This window comes from Neofelis nebulosa, chromosome 3, assembly GCF_028018385.1.
Source record: "Neofelis nebulosa isolate mNeoNeb1 chromosome 3, mNeoNeb1.pri, whole genome shotgun sequence".
Lineage (NCBI taxonomy): Eukaryota > Metazoa > Chordata > Mammalia > Carnivora > Felidae > Neofelis > Neofelis nebulosa.
Window position 1 is genome coordinate 28,889,651 of NC_080784.1, and position 19,167 is coordinate 28,908,817.

Sequence of the window (19,167 nt, forward strand, 5' to 3'; positions counted from 1 at the left end):
GGTCTAAAAAACTAAACACCGCTAGAATTTGAGACTTTTAAAAATGCTTACTTATTTAAGTAATCTCTACACTCAACCTGGGGCTCAAACTCCTGACCCTGAGATCGCAAGTCACATGCTCCACCGGTTGAGCCAGCCCCATGCCCCAACACCTCTAGAATTTGAAAGGAAAGCAAGAGTCCTTGCTGCATTCCTTTGGCTTCTAATCCCCCTCTTTTCAGGTCCCCCCCCCCCATTTATTCTGCGTTTCTAAAATGCAAGCCTGCTCAGAGATCATCTCTCCGTGTTTCCGTGGACTATGACTTTCTAAGACGGCAGATGTAGACCCGGGGCTTCACCCCCACTGCCTCCCGCCCGCGCCCCCTCCTCCCTCTCACAGATTTCGATTACATCGATGTTCAGGGTTTCCCCGATCGATCGTGACCTTTATTCACAGCTGAGACCAAGTCATGTACTCTGTCCTCTGTGCCCTCTTCCACTCACTTTGTCCTTGTGGGTTTATGCTCTTTTTCATTCCTTCTGCTCCACTAAAGTGGATCCTGGGGAGTCATCAGTCTTCTCGTTTTTGCCAGAAGTCATCTTCTTCAGTCTCCAGCCAGTCTTCTCTCCTCCAAAGCCATGACTTGTGCCCATTTCTTCGGTCTGTGAGCTGATAAAAGCTTGAGTCATGTCTCTTCCCAAGGGTCCTTGCATCATTTTATTAGGAAACACTGGATGGCAAAAAATACTCGGGCTCCAAGAGAGAAAGAACTCTGTCGAGCGGAATTACAGGCTGCCAAGGGAGAAGTATGGGGACCTGGGCACTTGTTCTGGATGTTTGGGGCCAGCAGGGGATTCCTCAAGCCATGAAGGGGTTAAGGGTCAGCCAGCAGGAAGGACTAGGAGGGGAGGCAGAGGGAGAAGATGAAGGAATCCAGGCCTCTGAAGGAAGGCTAGTTGACTGGAGCTAACTAGTCGCCTCCATGACTTGCTAAATATAACTTTAAGTAATCTGCAGTCCCTTGGGGTCATTCTCATAGGAGGAGCGAGGCAAGGAAATAAGTGGTTGTTTGCAGTTCCAGGTCAAAGGTATCCTGGAGAAAGTACCCTGGCCACATTCTTCCGCAATTCAGTCTGTGCATTCTGTGTCATCGTCGTTTTCGGGTTTCTCGCTGAGGAGTCTCAGAAGCATGCCTGCCCTTGCCTGCCACATGATAAAGATCCCTGCTGTCCTTGGATAACTTTGATTGAGGGCCTGCATTCTGCTCAGTTCCTTATCTGAAGAACATTCCTGACTAACACAGGACAGATTCCGAAGGAGTGCTGGTGTGGACAGAGGTCTCTGCTGACCGCACCCGGGCCGCCTCAGGCGCAGGGGCCCCACCGCGTCTTGCCTCCCAAGTGGGGCTCCAGGAAGGGCCACGCTGCCGGCAGGGGCATTTTGAGGGACCTGCTGGGACACTCCGGTGTCCCCTGCCCTGTTTATTTACAGGGACAGCCAGAGGCCTGTGTCACTTGTGCAATGTTCAGTGAAGGAACTGACCGTGGACTCTGTCAACTGGAAACTTGTGTTCTCTGTTAAAAATAACAACAGAAAGAAAAGCTGTTGGAACCAGGGCAAAGTGAAGGGAGAGCTGGATCTGGAAACCAGTTATATTTCACGAAAAAGGAAAACCCCTTCCCTATCTTTGGAGAGAGGTTTTTGTACTCTCAGAAGAGGTCTTAATAAAATGCTCTTCCCTTTTATGCCGGGCACATTGGTTCTGTTTATGAAAGAAAGCAGACATTTTTCCTGACCACGTGTTTTATTGCAGAGGATTGTTCACACACATATGCACATGAGCATGCACACACACACACACACACACACACACACACACACACATATCTGTGAGTACAGCCCTACATACTTTGCAAACACAGCCTTTATGGGGCTCACTTACATTCTCATGCCTTTGCTCCTGTCACTGCATTAATTTGCTTCCCTACTGTTTTAGCTGCTTTCCTGAGGCTTCAAATCACAAGGCACTGCTGGGTGTTCAAAAAGGTCTGTCCATGGGAGCCTGGGGGGGCTCAGTCAGTTAAGTGTCCAACTTGTGCTCAGGTCATGATCTTGCGGTTCGTGAGTTCGAGCCCCACATTGGTCTCTGCGCCGACAGCTCAGAACCTGGAGCCTGCTTCGGATTCTGTGCCTCCCTCTCTCTCTGTCCCTCCCCCACTTATGTTGTCTCTCTCTGTCTCTCAAAAATGAATAAACATTAAAAAAAAAAAAAGGTCTGTCCCCCTCTATTTTCGTATTGGTGTCCTTCCCAGCAAGGGGCCAGAGGAGGGACCGTCACCTTCTCCCTTCTCCCCTGCTGTAGGGAGAAGACAAAAGGAGCAAGAAATCTTCAGATCATGAGACTTTGGAAAGAATATGCCATGAAGGGAACTTGAGCTTATCTCCTAAGGTGGTTCTTAGATAACCTTTGCTTCCACTTTCAGCTCTCAGTCAGAACTGACATTGCTTTGTTTTTTTGTTTCTTTTCCAGCAGGCTGAATAAGAGAGTCAGGGAAGCATCTATTTGCTCTGGAATCTTTTACACTCAACTGTCTACTGCAGGGATCACAAAGGAGACACCGGCCCCCATCTCCAAACATAGCAAAGGTGCAGTAAGCCGTTGTTATCTTGTGCACACACGCACATACATGCACACGTATGCCCGCGGACACACACACATGGGCATAGGTACGCACACGCTTGGATTTGCTAAGCAAATAAAGGTCTCAAGGGTGGGAGGGAGAATATGTACCCACTAGTGAAAACAATCTTGAAAAGAATTTCGGGAGAATACATCTTCCTGTATCTGCTTCCTGGTCATCAGTGTGAGTCTCGAGCCACCTCTCACTTTGTTAAACTCACTGTGGACTGTTGTCAACCAAGCTCACGTTCGTTCTGCATTCTTGTTCCTCCACAGCTCGGCCTGAGCTCTCCTCAGGGCGCCCAGGGAGACCAGCCAGCTCTTGGAAATAAAGCATCCCAGATCCTTCATCTTTGTTTCAGATGCTCCTTTCATTACCTCACCTTAATAAAAAGCTGACTTTATCTACAGGCTGACACCATCCTCCCCGCCCTGTGCTGCATTCCAACACATACCTCCTGTCTCCGGCCTTCCCCATTCCAAGCTGACAGGCCGTGAAGCGCCTCTCCTTGTCCCTCCTTCTCTTTCTTTCCTGACTCTGTCTTCCCTCATCGACTCTCAGCGAGCCCTGTGCAAGTCCACACCATTCTGCCCATCCACCTTTCCCAATCCTTCCTGTCTACCACTGTCTAAGATGGCCTTCACGTGTCCTACTCTCTCCCTCCCCCCTTCTAGAAACATCTATGGATATCCTTTTTTTGTTTTAAGTTTATTTATTTATTTCGAGAGAGAGACAGTGCCAGTGGGGAAGGGGCAGAGAGAGGGGGAGAGAGAATCCCAAGCAGGCTCCACACTCTCAGCGCAGAGCCCAACATGGGGCTCAAACTCATGAACCATGAGATCACAACGTGAGCTGAAACCAAGAGTAGGACGCTTAACTGACTGAGTCACCCAGGCACCCCCTAGATATCCTTTTGTAACAGTTCCTCAGCCGTCTCTGGCCTAGAGACCTTTATCTCCACCGATTTTATGTCATCAGGACACAAAGAGGTCATCATACAGAACCACTCCAGGCCCACGCTCTAGAGTCCAGACATTCTCCTTTCAGCTCTACAGGACCTCACTTCCCTTGTTCCTGCTGAACCAATGATCCTATCACTTCTCTTCTCACTGTTTTCTGAGTGTCCTCCAGGCTTTGCTTGTGTCCTCACCCAGACCAGAGATGTCTTACCTTCAAGCTACGCAATCCCCTGGTGGGGGATGGGGGAGGCCCGTTCCTGGCCTCACGCATTTCTGTAAGCTTCTCGCTGCAGCATTCCTTCTGTGTTTCTCTTTCACAGACTTCAAGGGGTCCCTATGCTGCGTAAGCTGTGCCTTCCATTTTCTCTCCTCTGGTGCAAGACCACCAACTGAGGAGGCTGGTTGCTGGTTTTACTTCTAGTTCCTATTAGTTAATTAAAGTTTATTTATTTTGAGAGAGAGAGAGAGTGGGGGAGGGCAGAGAGAGAGGGAGAGAGAGAATCCCAAGCAGATTCCACACTGGCAGCACAGAGGCCCATGCAGGGCTCAAACCTCACCAATAGTGAGATCACGACCTGAGCTGAAACCAAAAGTTGGACACTTAGCCAACTGAGCCACCCAGGCACCTAGTTCCTATTATTTAACCTCAAGGAAGACTTCAGTGGCCCTTGGCAGTGTTTTAGTCACCTCTGACTTCTTCTCATCCCCCACACAGAGCCCTCCGAGGCTCTTACTCCACTCCCCGAGGCCCAGCTCATCTCTGTCCCCTGCTTTCTCTCCTGAGATCCTTCTTTACAGACAACATAGGGATTATCTGACATAAGGATCTTCCTCCTGTCTTTCCACTCCCTGTCAGCCTTCTCCTCATTAGAACACTTGTTGTTTTCAGCTTGGAACACTGTACTGAGCTCCTAACTGCACAACCCATCCTTTCCTCCTTTCCAACCCCGTGTTGGATTTATTATTCTAAAGACCACATTCCTCTCTTGCGTAAAAATCTTCAGGTTTCCCCGTTGCTGCTAAATTATGTGACCTTCCAAGCATGGCTGTTTTCCACACATACTCTATTTTGTCTGACACTAAATCTTTGCTTACATTATTTTCTCTGTCTTGAGGGCCTTCTGTCTGTCATTGCCACATGATCAAATCTTATCTTACCTTAGAGGCAAGCTCAAAAGCCATCACCGACAAGAAATTGTCCCTAGACCCTCTTTGCTAGAAGAGATTTTTCCCACCTTTGCTTTCTTATAGCTCTTGAATCCTCTTGCAGCATTTATAACTTTCCACCCTGTATTATGGTTGACAGACAAAACTGTAAGCTTCTTAAGGGTAAAAGCCTCCTAGCAACAGCACAGCAGTGGCATACCATGTGGGGCAATTCAGGATGCTTTTATCACAAATGGCAGGAACATAGCTAACACAGGCCAAAAGAGAAATTATTAGGCAAACACACACCGCAGATCACACGGCAGTGGGAAGTACAGGGAAACAGCTGGGCCTCAGGGACTACTAGAACGAACTAGAAACGTGAATTCAACAGCACACATGCTCTGTGTCTTTGCTTCTCTCTACCCATTGGAGCCATTCTCCATGTAGCGGTGCCATAAAAAGTCAATCAGCACTCAGGGTGGTTCTTTGTCATCTTAACCACGTACCTTATTCTTACCTATTCATTAAAATAGGACTTTTAATAGTTCCACTTGGTCAATCTAATTCCAAGTAGAATATATACTTGCAGGAAACTGATTCTTCCTTAAGGGGCCTTTAAAATCAAACTTCCCTCTAATCTAGATAGGCCTTACCTCCAATTAAAACGGGTTGATAGGGGCGCCTGGGTGGCGCAGTCGGTTAAGCGGCCGACTTCGGCCAGGTCACGATCTCGCGGTCCGTGAGTTCGAGCCCCGCGTCGGGCTCTGTGCTGACAGCTTGGAGCCTGGAGCCTGTTTCGGATTCTGTGTCTCCCTCTCTCTCTGCCCCTCCCCCGTTCATGCTTTGTCTCTCTCTGTCCCAAAAACAAATAAAAAACGTTGAAAAAAAAAAAATTAAAAAAAAAAAAAAAAAAAAAAAAAACGGGTTGATAAAATGCCCAGGTGTATACCTATGATTCTCAACAACAACAACAACAACAACAAAATGGCATCGAGCCCATCTCTAGCTATTTATTAGTGTACAGATTCCTCTGTATTTTGATCAGTTTCCTCCCCTCCACTTTCACCAACATCCTGTACCTTGATTCCCAGCATTTGTGGATTTGCTCTATGGAGAGAATCTTTGTTTCCTTTGACCATGTTGGTCATTATTCAGTATGAAGAATTTTGGGCATATTCCTGAAGATCGGCTTTTCTGGAATGGTCCCTATGGCCAGGGCTGTGTGACTCAGATCGGAAAGTATGTCAAGGATGAGTGGATTTTTTCACTTTGAGTTTTTTCACACTTTGAGATCTCCAATATTCAGAGTAATCATTTTGACCCCTTTTATCAATATCACCTCCACTGAAAGTCAATAATAACAGAATTACCCAGAACCTCTGTTCTTGAGTCCTTGAGAGCTGGGAGGGGGGGTGCAAGAAAAATCTTTTATTTCAACTGAACACTATGGTTAAGGGAGGAAAGGAGTGAAGAGTTGTAAGAATGGGACAAAGTGGGCCTTTAACACTTTACACAACAAACATCTATATGAAAAGGGGATTAATTTATCCAGATGAGACACCAATCAAATATCTAGACAAAACACTGAATATTTTTTCCCCATAGATTTGGAGTCACCAGACTCAGCAAATAAAGATGTAAGATGCCCAGTTAAATTTGAATTTGAGATAAACAGTGAAAACTTTTTAGTATAAGTATATCCTATGTATACCTACTATGTATCAGCATAGGACATACTTATACTAAAAATTATTTGTAGTTTATCTGAAATTCAAATTAATCAGGTATCCTGTACTTTATCTGGTAATTCTATTTAGATTAAATATTTTGGCCCTGTCTAGACACAGTCTGAATTTTATTTTAAAAAAAATTTTTTTTAATGTTTATTTATTTTTGAGAGACAGAGAGATAGTGTGAGCAGGGGAGGGGCAGAGAGACAGGGAGACACAGAATCCAAAGCAGGTTCCAGGCTCTGGGCTATCAGCACAGAGCCCGACACGGGGCTTGAACTCACGAACTGCGAGATCATGACCCGAGCCGAAGTCAGATGCTTAAGTGACTGAGCCACCCAGGTGCCCCTGAATTTTATTTTTAACCCAGTAATCACTTTTTTCAGTTTATTTATTTATTTTGATTCCAGCATGCAAGCAGGGGAGGGGCAGAGAGAGAAGCAAAGAGAATTCCAAGCAGGTTCCACACTGTCAATGCAGAGCCCAGATGTGGGGCCTGAATTCACAAACTGTGAGAGCATGACCTGAGCCAAAACCAAAAGCCAGTAACTTAACTGACTGAGCCACCCAGGCACCCCCCAATAGTCATTTTTTAAAGATATTTATCCACTGGGGTGCCTGGGTGTCTCAGTCGGTTAAGTGTCCAACTTTGGCTCAGGTCATGAACTCATAGTTTGTGAGTTCAAGCCCCACGTTGGGCTCTGTGCTGGCAGCTCAGAGCCTGGAGCCCCCTTCAGATTCTGCGTCTTGCTCTCTCTCTGCCCATCCCCTGCTCGTGCTCTGTCTCTTTCTCTCTCAGATATAAATAAACATTAAAAAAAATTTTTTTTAAGACATTTATCCATAGAAATGAAGCCCTTTCCATGGCTTATCTACCTTTCCACCATCTTTGAAATGGAAATTTAGACTGCTCTTCTCAATTCCAAACTTTCTTCTAAATGGCCCACACCCTTAGCATGGAGCACTAAAGCAACATAATTTAATCCATAGATACATTGCATTAATGCTCTATTCTGTTAGTATGTGCATTATTAATTTGATTGCCTCTAATTTTTTTGTTGTTGCAGTTTTATACCTTTATTTGACAATCAGCCATTAGTTCTCATCCACATTAACTGTCTGTGGACTTTTGAAAGTGGTGACAGGTACGTAGATAACCAACACCTAGAGCCTATTTGGTGAATCTTCACCCTTATTACGTTTTCTGGACAACCACACATGGTTACAGTACAGCACATTCCTTATTCCTTTGGCCCAGACAGCTTTGTTGAGCCTGGTGTCAAAGCACACATCTGCAGTTGCCATCTCTTTCATGACAAATTTCCAGATCTCTTTGAATGCTTGAGAGGCACGCTTCTTGAACCCCGCTCCATGGATGCGCTTGTGAATGCTGATAGTGTATTCTCTGGTCACTACCTTGATGATGGCAGAATGGCCCTTCTTCTTGCTACCCTTCTCTGGGGGAGCCATTCTGCCTGGCCCTGGTTGGAAAAGCTGATCACCTCTAATTTTGAATACATTGTAGAGCTTAGTCCAGCATCAGAATATTGAGTAAGAGCTAAATAGAAGTGAGGCACTCATCTATGTAAGGACCACTTATCAAGCACACATTTCATGTGTTGATCTTTTTTAGGCTCTACAAAGGTACACAAAGATACATGAAATTAATTCAACAAACTCTTTATGAAAAGTCTATTTTGCCAGGCCATTATTCAAGGTGCTAGGAGTGCTATAGAGTTCCCATACTTGAGGGACTCTGTTCATTGAGGAAGAACTCATCGGATAAGGTGGTAAAAAGAACCAAGATCCCCACTCCCAAGGGATATGCTGTTCTGCTAACTACCAGGGTTTTTCTTTTGCTGAATGGTGTATACAAACTGGTTAAAGACTGACTTTTTTTTTTCTTTTAAATGTTTGTTTGTTTATTTATTTATTTATTTATTTATTTATTTATTTATTTATTTTTGAGAGGGGGAGCAGAGAGAGAGGGAGACAGGGAATCCCAAGCAGGCCCTGAGGCGAAATCAAGAGTCAGACCCTAACCAACTAAGCCACCCAGGTGCCACCAAAGGCTGACTTTCTTAAGAGAACAAAGAGAACTTTTAACGTTGGGTGGGAGATGGGGTGCCTGTGTGGCTCAGTCAAGCATCTGACTTCGGCTCAGGTCATGATCTTGTGCCTGCGTTGGGCTCTGTGCTGGCAGCTCAGAGCCAGGAGCCTGCTTCAGATTCTGTGTCTCCCTCTCTCTCTGGCCTTCCCCTGCTCACGCTCTGTCTCTGTCTCTGTCTCTTTCTCAAAGATAAAATAAATAAACATTTAAAAACAAGTTGGGTGGGAGAAAAGAAAAAAGAGAAAGAGGCAACTGGCAGAGGCGGGCTCTTTGGTAGGAAGAGGGAAAATGTCTGGTAGGGTAATGGATTAAATGTCTGCTTGGTGATATGTATGGGATGTGACCGCTCTTTCCTAGACTCCAAAGAATTCTTCACCAGAACACCAATTTTCTAATTAATGTGTTGTAGTATTAGCTATGTTTTGGAGGATATGACATAGTGGTGAGTAGGGCCTCAGAGTGAATGTAAAGTGAGAGCCAAGGCTCCCCATGGGAGGCCCAGCCCATCTGGGTTACATCTTGGGGATCCTCATCTTGCATATTTGATATAAGTTAAAGATTCCAGCTGCATTTTAGATTGTCGTTGCTAAGAAGACAACTCACCATCCATGCCAAACATTTGGAATTTTGTGTAACAGAGTGAAGATACTTCTGGCATGAGCCACAATGGTTCTTGGCATCAGTTAAGTTTCTTTTGTTTCAACAGAATCAAGGCCAATTAAGCAAGAAAAAAAGAAGAGGATGTGGGGGAAGGGATTGGTGGTAGAATGCATTCGAAGCACAAGGGGATGGGCTGCCTGGGTGGCTCAGTCGGTTAATCGTCCAACTCTCAGTTTTGGTTTCAGCATGATCTCATGGTTTCATGAGTTCGAGTCCTGCATGGGGCTCTGGGCTGACAGCACAGAGCCTGCTTGGTGTTCTCTCTTTCTCCCTCTCTCTCTGCCTCTACCCCTCTCATGCTGTCTCTGTTTTTCTCAAAATATACAAATAAACTTAAAAAAAAAAAAAAAGAAGAAGAAGAACGAGGGAGAGCTCACACCTAGGAAGAGCTGGCCAGCTTGACCTTGGGGGTCAGGGAGACCGGGGGACAGGGACCAGGGGCTTCCTTCAGCGACCTCAGGGGCTGTGGAGATTTTCTGGAGCGGCTGCTATCATGTGTTTTACCCCTATTGTCATCTCTGTTCATGTTATTTAGTTCCCGTGAGAGAATCTAATTAATACAGCTGGAGTCAAGGGTCTCAACTCTCTGTGTGGCAAAATCATTTGAGTTAGACAGTCTTCTCTTTCCATGTCTCCAACATGTCTCAAAACTAGATGGAAATGGTGTAATCTTGGATGTTGACACTGTGTGTCCTTCTTTTGGTTTAACTGAGAGTCTTGAATTATTCCATCTCTCTAACACACATTAATTTGGAAGTTATATACACTCTGCTTCTATTCTTTTGGTGGTTACCCTAGAAATTCCAACCTGCACCCGTAACCCACCAAAGTGTAAGTTAATCAACATCTTTCCTCTCCTCTCAGGCAATCCAAAAACTTTAGAACACTTAAATTCCATTCCTCCTTACCTACTTATAAATTGACTTTTTTATATAGTTTAAGTCAACTTTTTTTTTTTTAACGTTTATTTATTTTGAGAGAGGGCGAGAACATGTGCTTGCGAGAGAGCGGGGGAGGGGGACAGAGAGAGGGAGAGAGAGAATCTTAGGCGAGCACTGCACTGTCAGCACAGAGCCCTATGAAGAACTTGAACTCACGAACCGTGAGATCACGACTTGAGCCAAAATCAAGAGCTCAACCGACTGGGCCACCCACACGTCCCATGAAGTCAACTTTTAACACACAACCAAGAATTATTCCAACATTTTATTGTCAGTGTTCATTTGCGTCTGCCATTTGCTTTGCTCTTCACTCATTGTGTGTCTCAAACATTCCATATGGGACCTTTTTTTTTTCTTCCTGCCTCAAGCATTTTCTTTAGCATTTCCTTTAAGAGCTTTTGTTAGTGATGAACTAGCAATTTTTATTTCTCTGCAGTATTTATTTTGTCCTTATTCTTGAAAGACTTTTTTTACCCCTGCTAGATAGAAAAATTCTAGGCTGGCACATTAGTTCTCTCCGTGCACTAAAGGCGTATCACTGTTTTTCTCACTTCCATTGTTTGCTGTTGAAAATCTGCTGTCAGCTGAGCTGCTACTCCTTTAAAGTCAATCTTTTCTCTCTTTTTTTCTGGCTGCTTTTAAGATTTTTCTCTTTATCTTTAGTTTCCTGCAACTTCAGCATGACGTGCCTAAGTATGTTTTACTTACCCTGCTTGGGATTTAACGGGTTTACCAAATCTCTGGATACGTGTCTGGCAGTTCTGAAAATGTTCAGTTATTATGAATTTAAATATTGCCTAGTTCTTTCTCTCCCTTTTTCTAGAACTCCTATTTAACATTATCTTGCGTGTCTCTCAAACCCTCTTTCCCATTTTTCATCTTTTGATTCTGTGTTGCATTTAGAAAAAATTGTTTTTCTGTTTCACTGTTTCTCTAATTGTGTTTAATCTACCCCCTGAGCTTTTAATTTTGATAAACTTAAAGTTAGTTATTTTTTAAATGCACTGACACTTTTTATAGTAACTTATAACTGCTAATTCATTAATCTACATCTATATGGGTCTTTTTGTGGCTCTTTGTTACTTCCATTGGTTTCCTTGTAGGCTTGAGTGTTTTTAATTATCTGCTGCTCACTGCCCTTAGAAAATTATTTGTGGGGGCACCTGGATGGCTCAGTCAGTTAAGCATCCAACTCTCGATTTAGGCTCAGGTCGTGATCTCTCAGTTCATGAGATCAAGCCCCATGTCAGGCTCTGTGCTGACAGTGTGGAGCCTGCTTGGGATTCTCTTTCTCCCTCTCTTTCTGCCCCTCCCCTGCTTGTGCATGTGCTCTCTCTCTCTCAAAATAAATAAATATATATTTAAATGTATAATAAATATATGTTATATATATTTATATAACTTATGTAATTATATAAATATATATAACATATATTTATTTATTTAAAACAAGAAAAAAAAGAAAATTATCTGTGGAGATGTTCTATGGTCGAAGATGAAGGTCTAAGAGAATTTGAATGTGTTTCTTTGAGGCGTGTGGGTACCTTTCTGTCCGCTACCACTTTATACTTCATTCAGGGTTTAAAGTTTCTTAGGCCACTCAAGTCTTTTGAATCCACAGGAGTAACTATCTGTAGTTATAACTTTTTGTGTGGGTTTTGGTTTTCTCCCTTGCTCCTTCTGGCCCAGTTAAATCTCCTCACCCTCCCCAGGGGTGAAAGCAGGAAGGTGGTTTCACTATTGAGAGTCCCCCTTAATGTGAAGGCCTCCACTAAATCTTTATGTTTAGAGGACCCTGGACCTAGCATCTGTGCCTCTCACACCATGAGTCTGTGAAAACCACTGCTCTGTCTCAGGCCAAATTCTCAAATACCATCAGGACAAAAGTAGTTCAGAGAGCTCTGTTTGCCGCTGGATTTTTGCTTTCTTTTCGCTTTGGGCCTGATATTTCTTTTCCATCTCATCAGTAATGTGGTCCTTTTATGAAGATCTTAAAACTTTTTTATTCATTATTTTTAGATGCTCTTGGCCAAAAGGTATCTCCTAATAACCTGACTTACCATAAAAAACAGTATCTGGCCACAGAGAGTGAATGCGCCTCAGGCCTTCATTTGATTTAGCTCCTTTCTTGGAAGTTAACACCTCATTCTCTACGGTGAGGCAAGGGCATCCACTCTGTGTCAGTCAAATGTTTAAGGATCTTTGGAAAACTAGAGTTTTACAACTGTCTTGAGGCAAATAATCCTAAAGGGATTGGAGATAGTCAGAATTTCCACTCTGGAATCTCTTAATACTTCCTCCATCCTGTACTCAAAGCGCTCCCTCCACATATAAAGTGCACTCTTGGGAAGAGAAAACATCTGATGGATAGGCTGCCTACTGTAGTCCTTTCCCTGTGGTCTCTGGCTTTCAGCATGGTGAATATGCTGAGTGTTCACCACACTTTATTCCTCCTGCATGGAATCTACCTGAAGAAAGATGGGCACGTGCACCCCACAGTCAAGTTCTGTCCTTGTTTGATTTTGGAAACTGCGATATCCATATGGAGCCTATGTGGGATTGAGAAGGCCGAGAAGCAAGGTAGATGGTAGGGAAGAAGATCTTCTGGGGGAAATGGAGAATTTGGAATACTGTTTTGCTCTTAGTATTCAAATGCTCATTCCTATATCTCCAACATTTTCAATAGGTTAATAATTTCTCGTTACTGTGTTGAATTATCTCAGTTTGGGGGGGATGCTAAAAAATCAATGCCATGTCAAGATTGGTATTAACCTACCTGGAAAGCTGATCATAACTGCTTTACTACTTTGTTTGCCTGCTTGGCCCCTGTTGCAATTTGAGTTTGCAATGTTTGATGAAGTCATTAATATTAGGTGCCCAAGGGAAGGAGCCCAGTGAAGAGATTAGTAACTTCCATTTAAACAGCACAGAGGAATGAAACCTTTAGCTAGGGAGATTTTGAAAACAGATGTTACTTAAAGAGAAGACAACATGATCATCATTTATAGCTATAGAACCAGGTTTAACAAGCATTTATACAGGACCCATTATGCTCTGTGCACCAGGTTGGTTTTTTTTTTTGTTTTTTTTTTATGTTTATTTATTCTGAAAGAGGGAGAGTGTGTGTGTGTGAGCAGGAGAGAGGCAGAGAGAGAGGGGGGGAGAGAGAGAATCCCAAGCAGGTGCTATGCTGTTAGCACAAAGCCCAACTCAGGGATCGATCCCATGAACTGTGAGATCATGACCTGATCCATAATCAACAGTCAGACACTTAAGCAACTGAGCCACCCAGGCGCCCCCAGGCTAGGTATTTTTAAAACCACAGTCCATTAAATTCAGAAAAAAAGAATCATGCCCCTTCTTTGGTGTTGAGCAGAGAGATGTGAAAAAAGTAAACTATTTCAGGATTAAGGAAGGAAGAAAATTCTCACTAGACATTATCCCATGTAGGGGAAAATATTTCAGGAATATTTCCTGGAGGCTCAAGGGCACATTTTAAAACTTAAGTTTGAATAATACACTACTCAGTTAAGCCTTTAGTTTTTCTAAAGAATGTGGTAAGAGTCCCGGACATAAGAGATTTACATTTTCTCCGTATTAGTTCATCTTACGTGTTAACTTTAAGGAAATATTGTGCAATGCATGGGGTCTGTGAAACCCATAGTTCGTGGGTTAAGGATTCTCTGCACACAGTGCAACACATGGTGTGCCGGTCTACTAAGGAAGGAGACACTAGGTGTCTATACGGGGAAGCTTTTCCATCGGGAACAACGCCCTACTTCTTTCTTTTTGATGGCATACACTCTACACTATGTTCCTCTGTAACGATTCACGTGTGCTTTCCGCGTCATGCTAAATCTCTGCTTTCTTCTGGGGAGTTATTTTCTCACAGCACCTCGCTCAGTGAGTTGCCCGTGATAAGCAATAAATAATCAAAGGCAGTATGGAATGTAGAGATGTAAGTGCCGGACCTGGCTCTGCCACTCAAGACAGGATAAGCTCAAGCGAAGCGGATGCTTGTTCTTTTTCTCTACTAGTTTTTGTTCATCCTTCCTTTTGACCAAGAATCCCAGTTCTCGTCAGTCATATGTTCCTTGCTGAAGCAGTCAATGCCCTTTGGGAAAATCTGACCCTACTCTTGGCTCCAGGAGTGAATTAGTCAGGGTTCTCCAGAGAAACAGAAGTGAGAGAAAGAGAGAGAGAGAGAGAGAGAGAGATAGGGAGAGGTATAAAGAACTGGCTCATGTGATTATGGAGGCTGAGAAATCCCACAGTCTCTTGTCTACAAGCTGCAGAACCAGGAGAGCTGATGGTATGAATTCCATTACGAGTAAAGGAAGAAACTGATGTCCCAGCTCAGGAACGGGTAGAGAAGAAATTCTTCCTTACCTCACCTTTTGTTCTAGTCAGGCCTCCAACAGATTGGATGAGGCCCACCTACGTTGGGGGGGAGGGGGTCAATCCGCTTTATTCAGTCTACTGATTCACATGTTAATCTCATCCAGAATAATGTTTAACCAAACATCTGGGAACCCCATATCCCAATCAAGTTAACCATCACAAAGGACAAATCCAGTTTGGCTTAAACCAGTCACCACATCATGTCACCCTGTGGGCCACAGTGATTGGTCAAATAGGGGCAAATACCCCACTCTAGGCCAATGAAGTGCAAGACAAGGGGACATTTGCTAGAGATTACAAGGAAAGAAACTTCTTCATCCTTCCATGGAAGTGATGTACACGGATGCTCTTATGTACCTGGACATGAATGAAAAAGTCCATGAAATTTGCTGGTAATCATCTTATGACAACACAGAACCTGGCCTTGATCTATAACAGGCAGTGTAGAAGGCAGAGAAAGATGGGAAAATGAACTGGACCATTGTTGAGATTACTCCACATTGTATGTGGAGCTTATGAAATGAAATGAAATGAAACACAATAAAATATTCCTAACTAATACAATTGGAGTTTGGATGTTATGATCACCAAAGACTCCTTTCAGCTTTTAACATTCAATGAGTCTAGTAAAAACTCTACCCAAAAAGTAAACCATTTTTATTACGAAAAGTGAGTATTCGGTAGGTATTAACCAAGTTGGACCACCTGCATCAAGAAAGTACATCCACTCGGCCACACTGACTCCTCACCTGGAGGGGAGGACCTGGGGGAGGACCAGAGGGAGCCTCGTGCACCTCGGCAGTTACGGGCACAAGACTGAATCTAGATGCTGAGAATATGTGAAGACTGTGTACAAAAATCTCCACCTTCATGGTGCTTACATTCTAGCTGAGGGAGACAGACTATAAACAAATACACGAATAAATAAGCAAATAGCTAAAAAGACAGCGTGTTGGACAGTAACGAGTACTCTGGAGAAAAGGGTATAGGGAGTGCAATTTTAAACGGTGTGGGTCAAGGAAGGTGTATTTGCTCTCTGGGGCTGCTCTAATCAAGTACCACAAACTGAGTGGCTCGAATAAGAGAACCGTGTTGTCTCACAGAAGTGTGCAGTCAGAGTCTCAGCAGGGTTTGTTCCTTCTGAGGCCTGGTTCCTATCTGTCTCCTCGCTCCTGGTCACCTCAGACACTCCTTGGCTGGTAGATGGCTATCTACTCCTCGTGCCTTCACACCATCTTCCTTTTGTATGTGTCTGTCTCTGTGTCTGAATTTCCCCTTTACATAAGAACACCAGTCAGGGGAGCCCGGGGGGCTCAATTGGTTAAGCGTCTGACTCTTGATTTCAGCTCAGATCATGATCCCGGGCTTGTGAGATGGAGCCCCGTGCCAGGCTCTGCGCTGGCAGCACGGAGCCTGCTTGGGATTCTCATTTTCTCTCTCTCTGTCTCTCTCTGCCCTTCCCATTCCCCTCTCAAAATAAATAAACTTAGAAAAAAAGAAAATGTTTAAACAAAAAAAAGAACACCAATCATATTGGATTAGGGGTCCACTGTAATGAATGACTTCACCATACCTTGATCATCTGGAAGCACCTTCTTCCCAAAGAAGGTCATATTCACAGGTCCTGGGAGTCAGGACTTCAACATCTTTTGTGGGGTCACAATTCAAACCCTAACACGGTTTTACTGTGCAAATGACTTCGAACAAAAGCTTGAAGGTGGGGGGTGGGAGTGAGCCACATTGTGATCTGAGGGAAGGGCATGAACAGCAGAGGGAACAGCAAATGCAAAGAAAGACGCTGCTTGCTCCTTCAGAACAACATTTTGGTAAGTTGCTATAGAGTCTGGAAGGTCAAGGAGAGAAAGTCTAAAGCACCAAGCTCAGAGATGACCCATCTACCTCTTAGTGGTGTCCTCCGTAACCTCATAGTCCATTTATTCAAAATGTCAAAGACTCTTCCGCTTCCCAAGAGTATAATATAAGGTCACTGAAAGCAGGGAGTGAGTCCCCTACCTCTTCATATCCTCGTGATGCTCAGCGAATGTGGGTGATGCTGAGGATGCATTTGCCACACCCGTCCTTTGCCTGCCCTCCAGGAACTGGCTTACACCGGAACGCACAGGAAGAGGCCATGTGGACAAAAGGGAATTTGGCTGGAGGCACTCAAGGTGACAAAGGTAAGAGAGTCAGGTTTCTCATTAAAAGGTGCCTATAGAATTTTGTCGTCATCTCTCGCTACACTGCTTGCACAATCAGCTTCAGTATGTGACCGTCATTGGTTTTTTAACTCACATTTTCTTATCTTTTAAAATCCTATTCTGCCGGTGAAAATTAGAGAAGTAAGAAAGAATGGGCAAGTTTTCTGAAATTAAATTTAGAGCAAGGGGACCCGTCTTTAGTGGAAATCTGACAGCAACTGATCTATTTCAGCTTTAGGTAACGGCCAATGCAGCACCAAGGTTCTCTCTAAAATACGTCAGAGGCGGAACAAGCAGTTCTGTAGACTTCCATTGAATCATCCCTGACCTCCTGCCTTCACTTATCTCCAAGCTGGAATGGTCTCTTGAGCCATCAGCCATCACCACCCAGAGGGCCTCCCCCTGTCCCTTCTGTCCTGCTGTGGCCTCAGATAACAATCCTTTCCAGACAGGTTTTGTTCCCACCATGTTTGGAATGCTTCAGAGCAAAACTGAATGTGAATAAGAGCCTAAGTCCCCTCTGTTGTTACTTCCTTTCACCGTCACACCTCACCCTTAGCCAGAGGGGACTGGTGGTTTCTGCTCATGACGGGCCCCAATCCCACCTCATTTGGTCCAGGCTTGTTAGGAGACTCAGTTCTTTGTTCCCTTCCTCCTTGTGGCTCTGGGCACGCTTCCTTGCTGCCCCATGCCGGCAACAGTCTCCTCCTTGTCTGTCCAAAGCCCGTTGTGTATCCAAATCCTCATGTAAGACTCTGGCCCTGCAGCTATTTTCGGGTGCCATGTACCCTTGGCCTTTCCCTCAGGCTGGGACAGGAAAACAGAAACATGTTTAAAGGGTAGCAGAGGGAGAAAAAGAACAAATATCAGCTTGGTCTAGAGCCTTGCGCTTTGTAGGGTTTTCAAAGTAGAAATGTTTACACGGCTTCCTTTCTAGGGCTCCCTTCTCTCCTCCGAAATGGAGGGGCTTCGTGGAAAAGGGGGTGGGCCGCCCTACGCCTCTTGTGTCTGTCTCAGCAGGAATGCTGGGACGGGAAAGGGTGAAGAATGAACAAAAGGCCTTGTGTATGCCCAACACAATCTCCTTGGAACCCATAAATACCCAAATATCTTTAAAGGGCTCAGAAATTAATCCATATTGAACATCCTCCAGGCGCCTTGCACATTCATACTCCTTGTGTAGTTCATCTTCACACACACACACACACACACACACACACACACACACACACAACTATCGTGCGGCAGGTTTTATTATCCTCATTTACAGATACAGAAACTGAAGCTGGCCGTGCTAAGTGCCTTGCTGGGTCACATTAGCTACCTAAGGGGTGGAACTTGACTGCATTTAGTTCTGAGTCCAAAGTCTGTGCCTTTTATTCTCGTGACTTATTCATTTTGGAACTGGAAGCCTGTATCTCCCACTCCTCTTCACCCATTCTGTTTATCTTACACCCCCTTTCCTCTGGCAACCATCAGCTTGTTCTAAGTAATACATATTCTTTATAGAAAATTTGGGAAGACAAAACGAAATATAAAAGTAAGCAGTAATTCTACCATCCAGAGATAGTCACTATGTCCTTTAAAAAATGTTTTTAATTTAAATTCAAGCTAGTTGATATACAGTGTAGTATTGATTTCAGGAGCAGAACCCAGTGATTCACCTCTTACATAAGACACCCAGTGCTCGTCCCCACAAGTACCCTCCTTAATGCCCATCACTCATTTAACCCATCCCTCCACCCAACACCCCACCAGCAACCCTCAGTTTGTTCTCTGCATTTAAGACTCTCTTATGGTTTGCCTCCCTCTCTCTTTTTATCTTGTTTTTCCTTCCCTTCCCCTATGTTCATCCGTTTTGTTTCTTAAATTCCACATATGAATGAAATCATATGATATCTGTCTTTCTCTGACTTATTTCACTCAGCATAATACACTCTAGTTCCATCCACATTGTTGCAAATGGGAAGATTTCATTCTTTTTGATTGCCGAGTAATATTCCATTGTACATATATACCACACCCTCTTTGCCCATTCATCAGTTGATGGACATTTGGGCCCTTTCCATAATTTGGCCATTATTGATAGTGCTGCTATAAACATTGGGGTGCGTGGGCCCCTTCAAATCAGCACTTTTATATCCTTTGGATAAATACCCAGTAGTGCAATTGCTGGGTCCTAGGGTAGTTCTATTTTTAATTTTTTGAGGAACCTCCATACTGCTTTCCAGAGTGGCTGCACCAGTTTGCAACAGTGCAAGAGTTCCTCTTTCTCCAATCCTCACCGTCTACTGTTTCCTGAGTTGTTCACGTTAGCCATTCTGACGGGTGTGAGGTGGTATCCCATGGTGGTTTTGA

At 44.1% G+C, this 19,167-nt stretch overlaps 1 protein-coding gene and 1 long non-coding RNA gene across 2 annotated transcripts; both read right to left on the bottom strand.

The window, feature by feature from the left end:
• Positions 1 to 391: 391 nt before the first annotated feature.
• On the bottom strand, positions 392 to 3,123 carry LOC131506065 (uncharacterized). The gene is made up of 2 exons (XR_009258710.1): positions 2,908 to 3,123; positions 392 to 1,554 (listed from the first exon to the last, which is right to left on the bottom strand). It is a non-coding gene; the product is annotated as an uncharacterized LOC131506065 (long non-coding RNA).
• Positions 3,124 to 7,663: 4,540 nt separating this feature from the next.
• LOC131506066 (large ribosomal subunit protein eL31-like) lies at positions 7,664 to 7,969 on the bottom strand. The gene has a single exon (XM_058719692.1). The coding sequence runs from the start codon at positions 7,967 to 7,969 to the stop codon at positions 7,664 to 7,666; it is 306 nt and encodes a 101-aa protein (XP_058575675.1).
• Between the last annotated feature and the right edge of the window lie 11,198 nt (positions 7,970 to 19,167).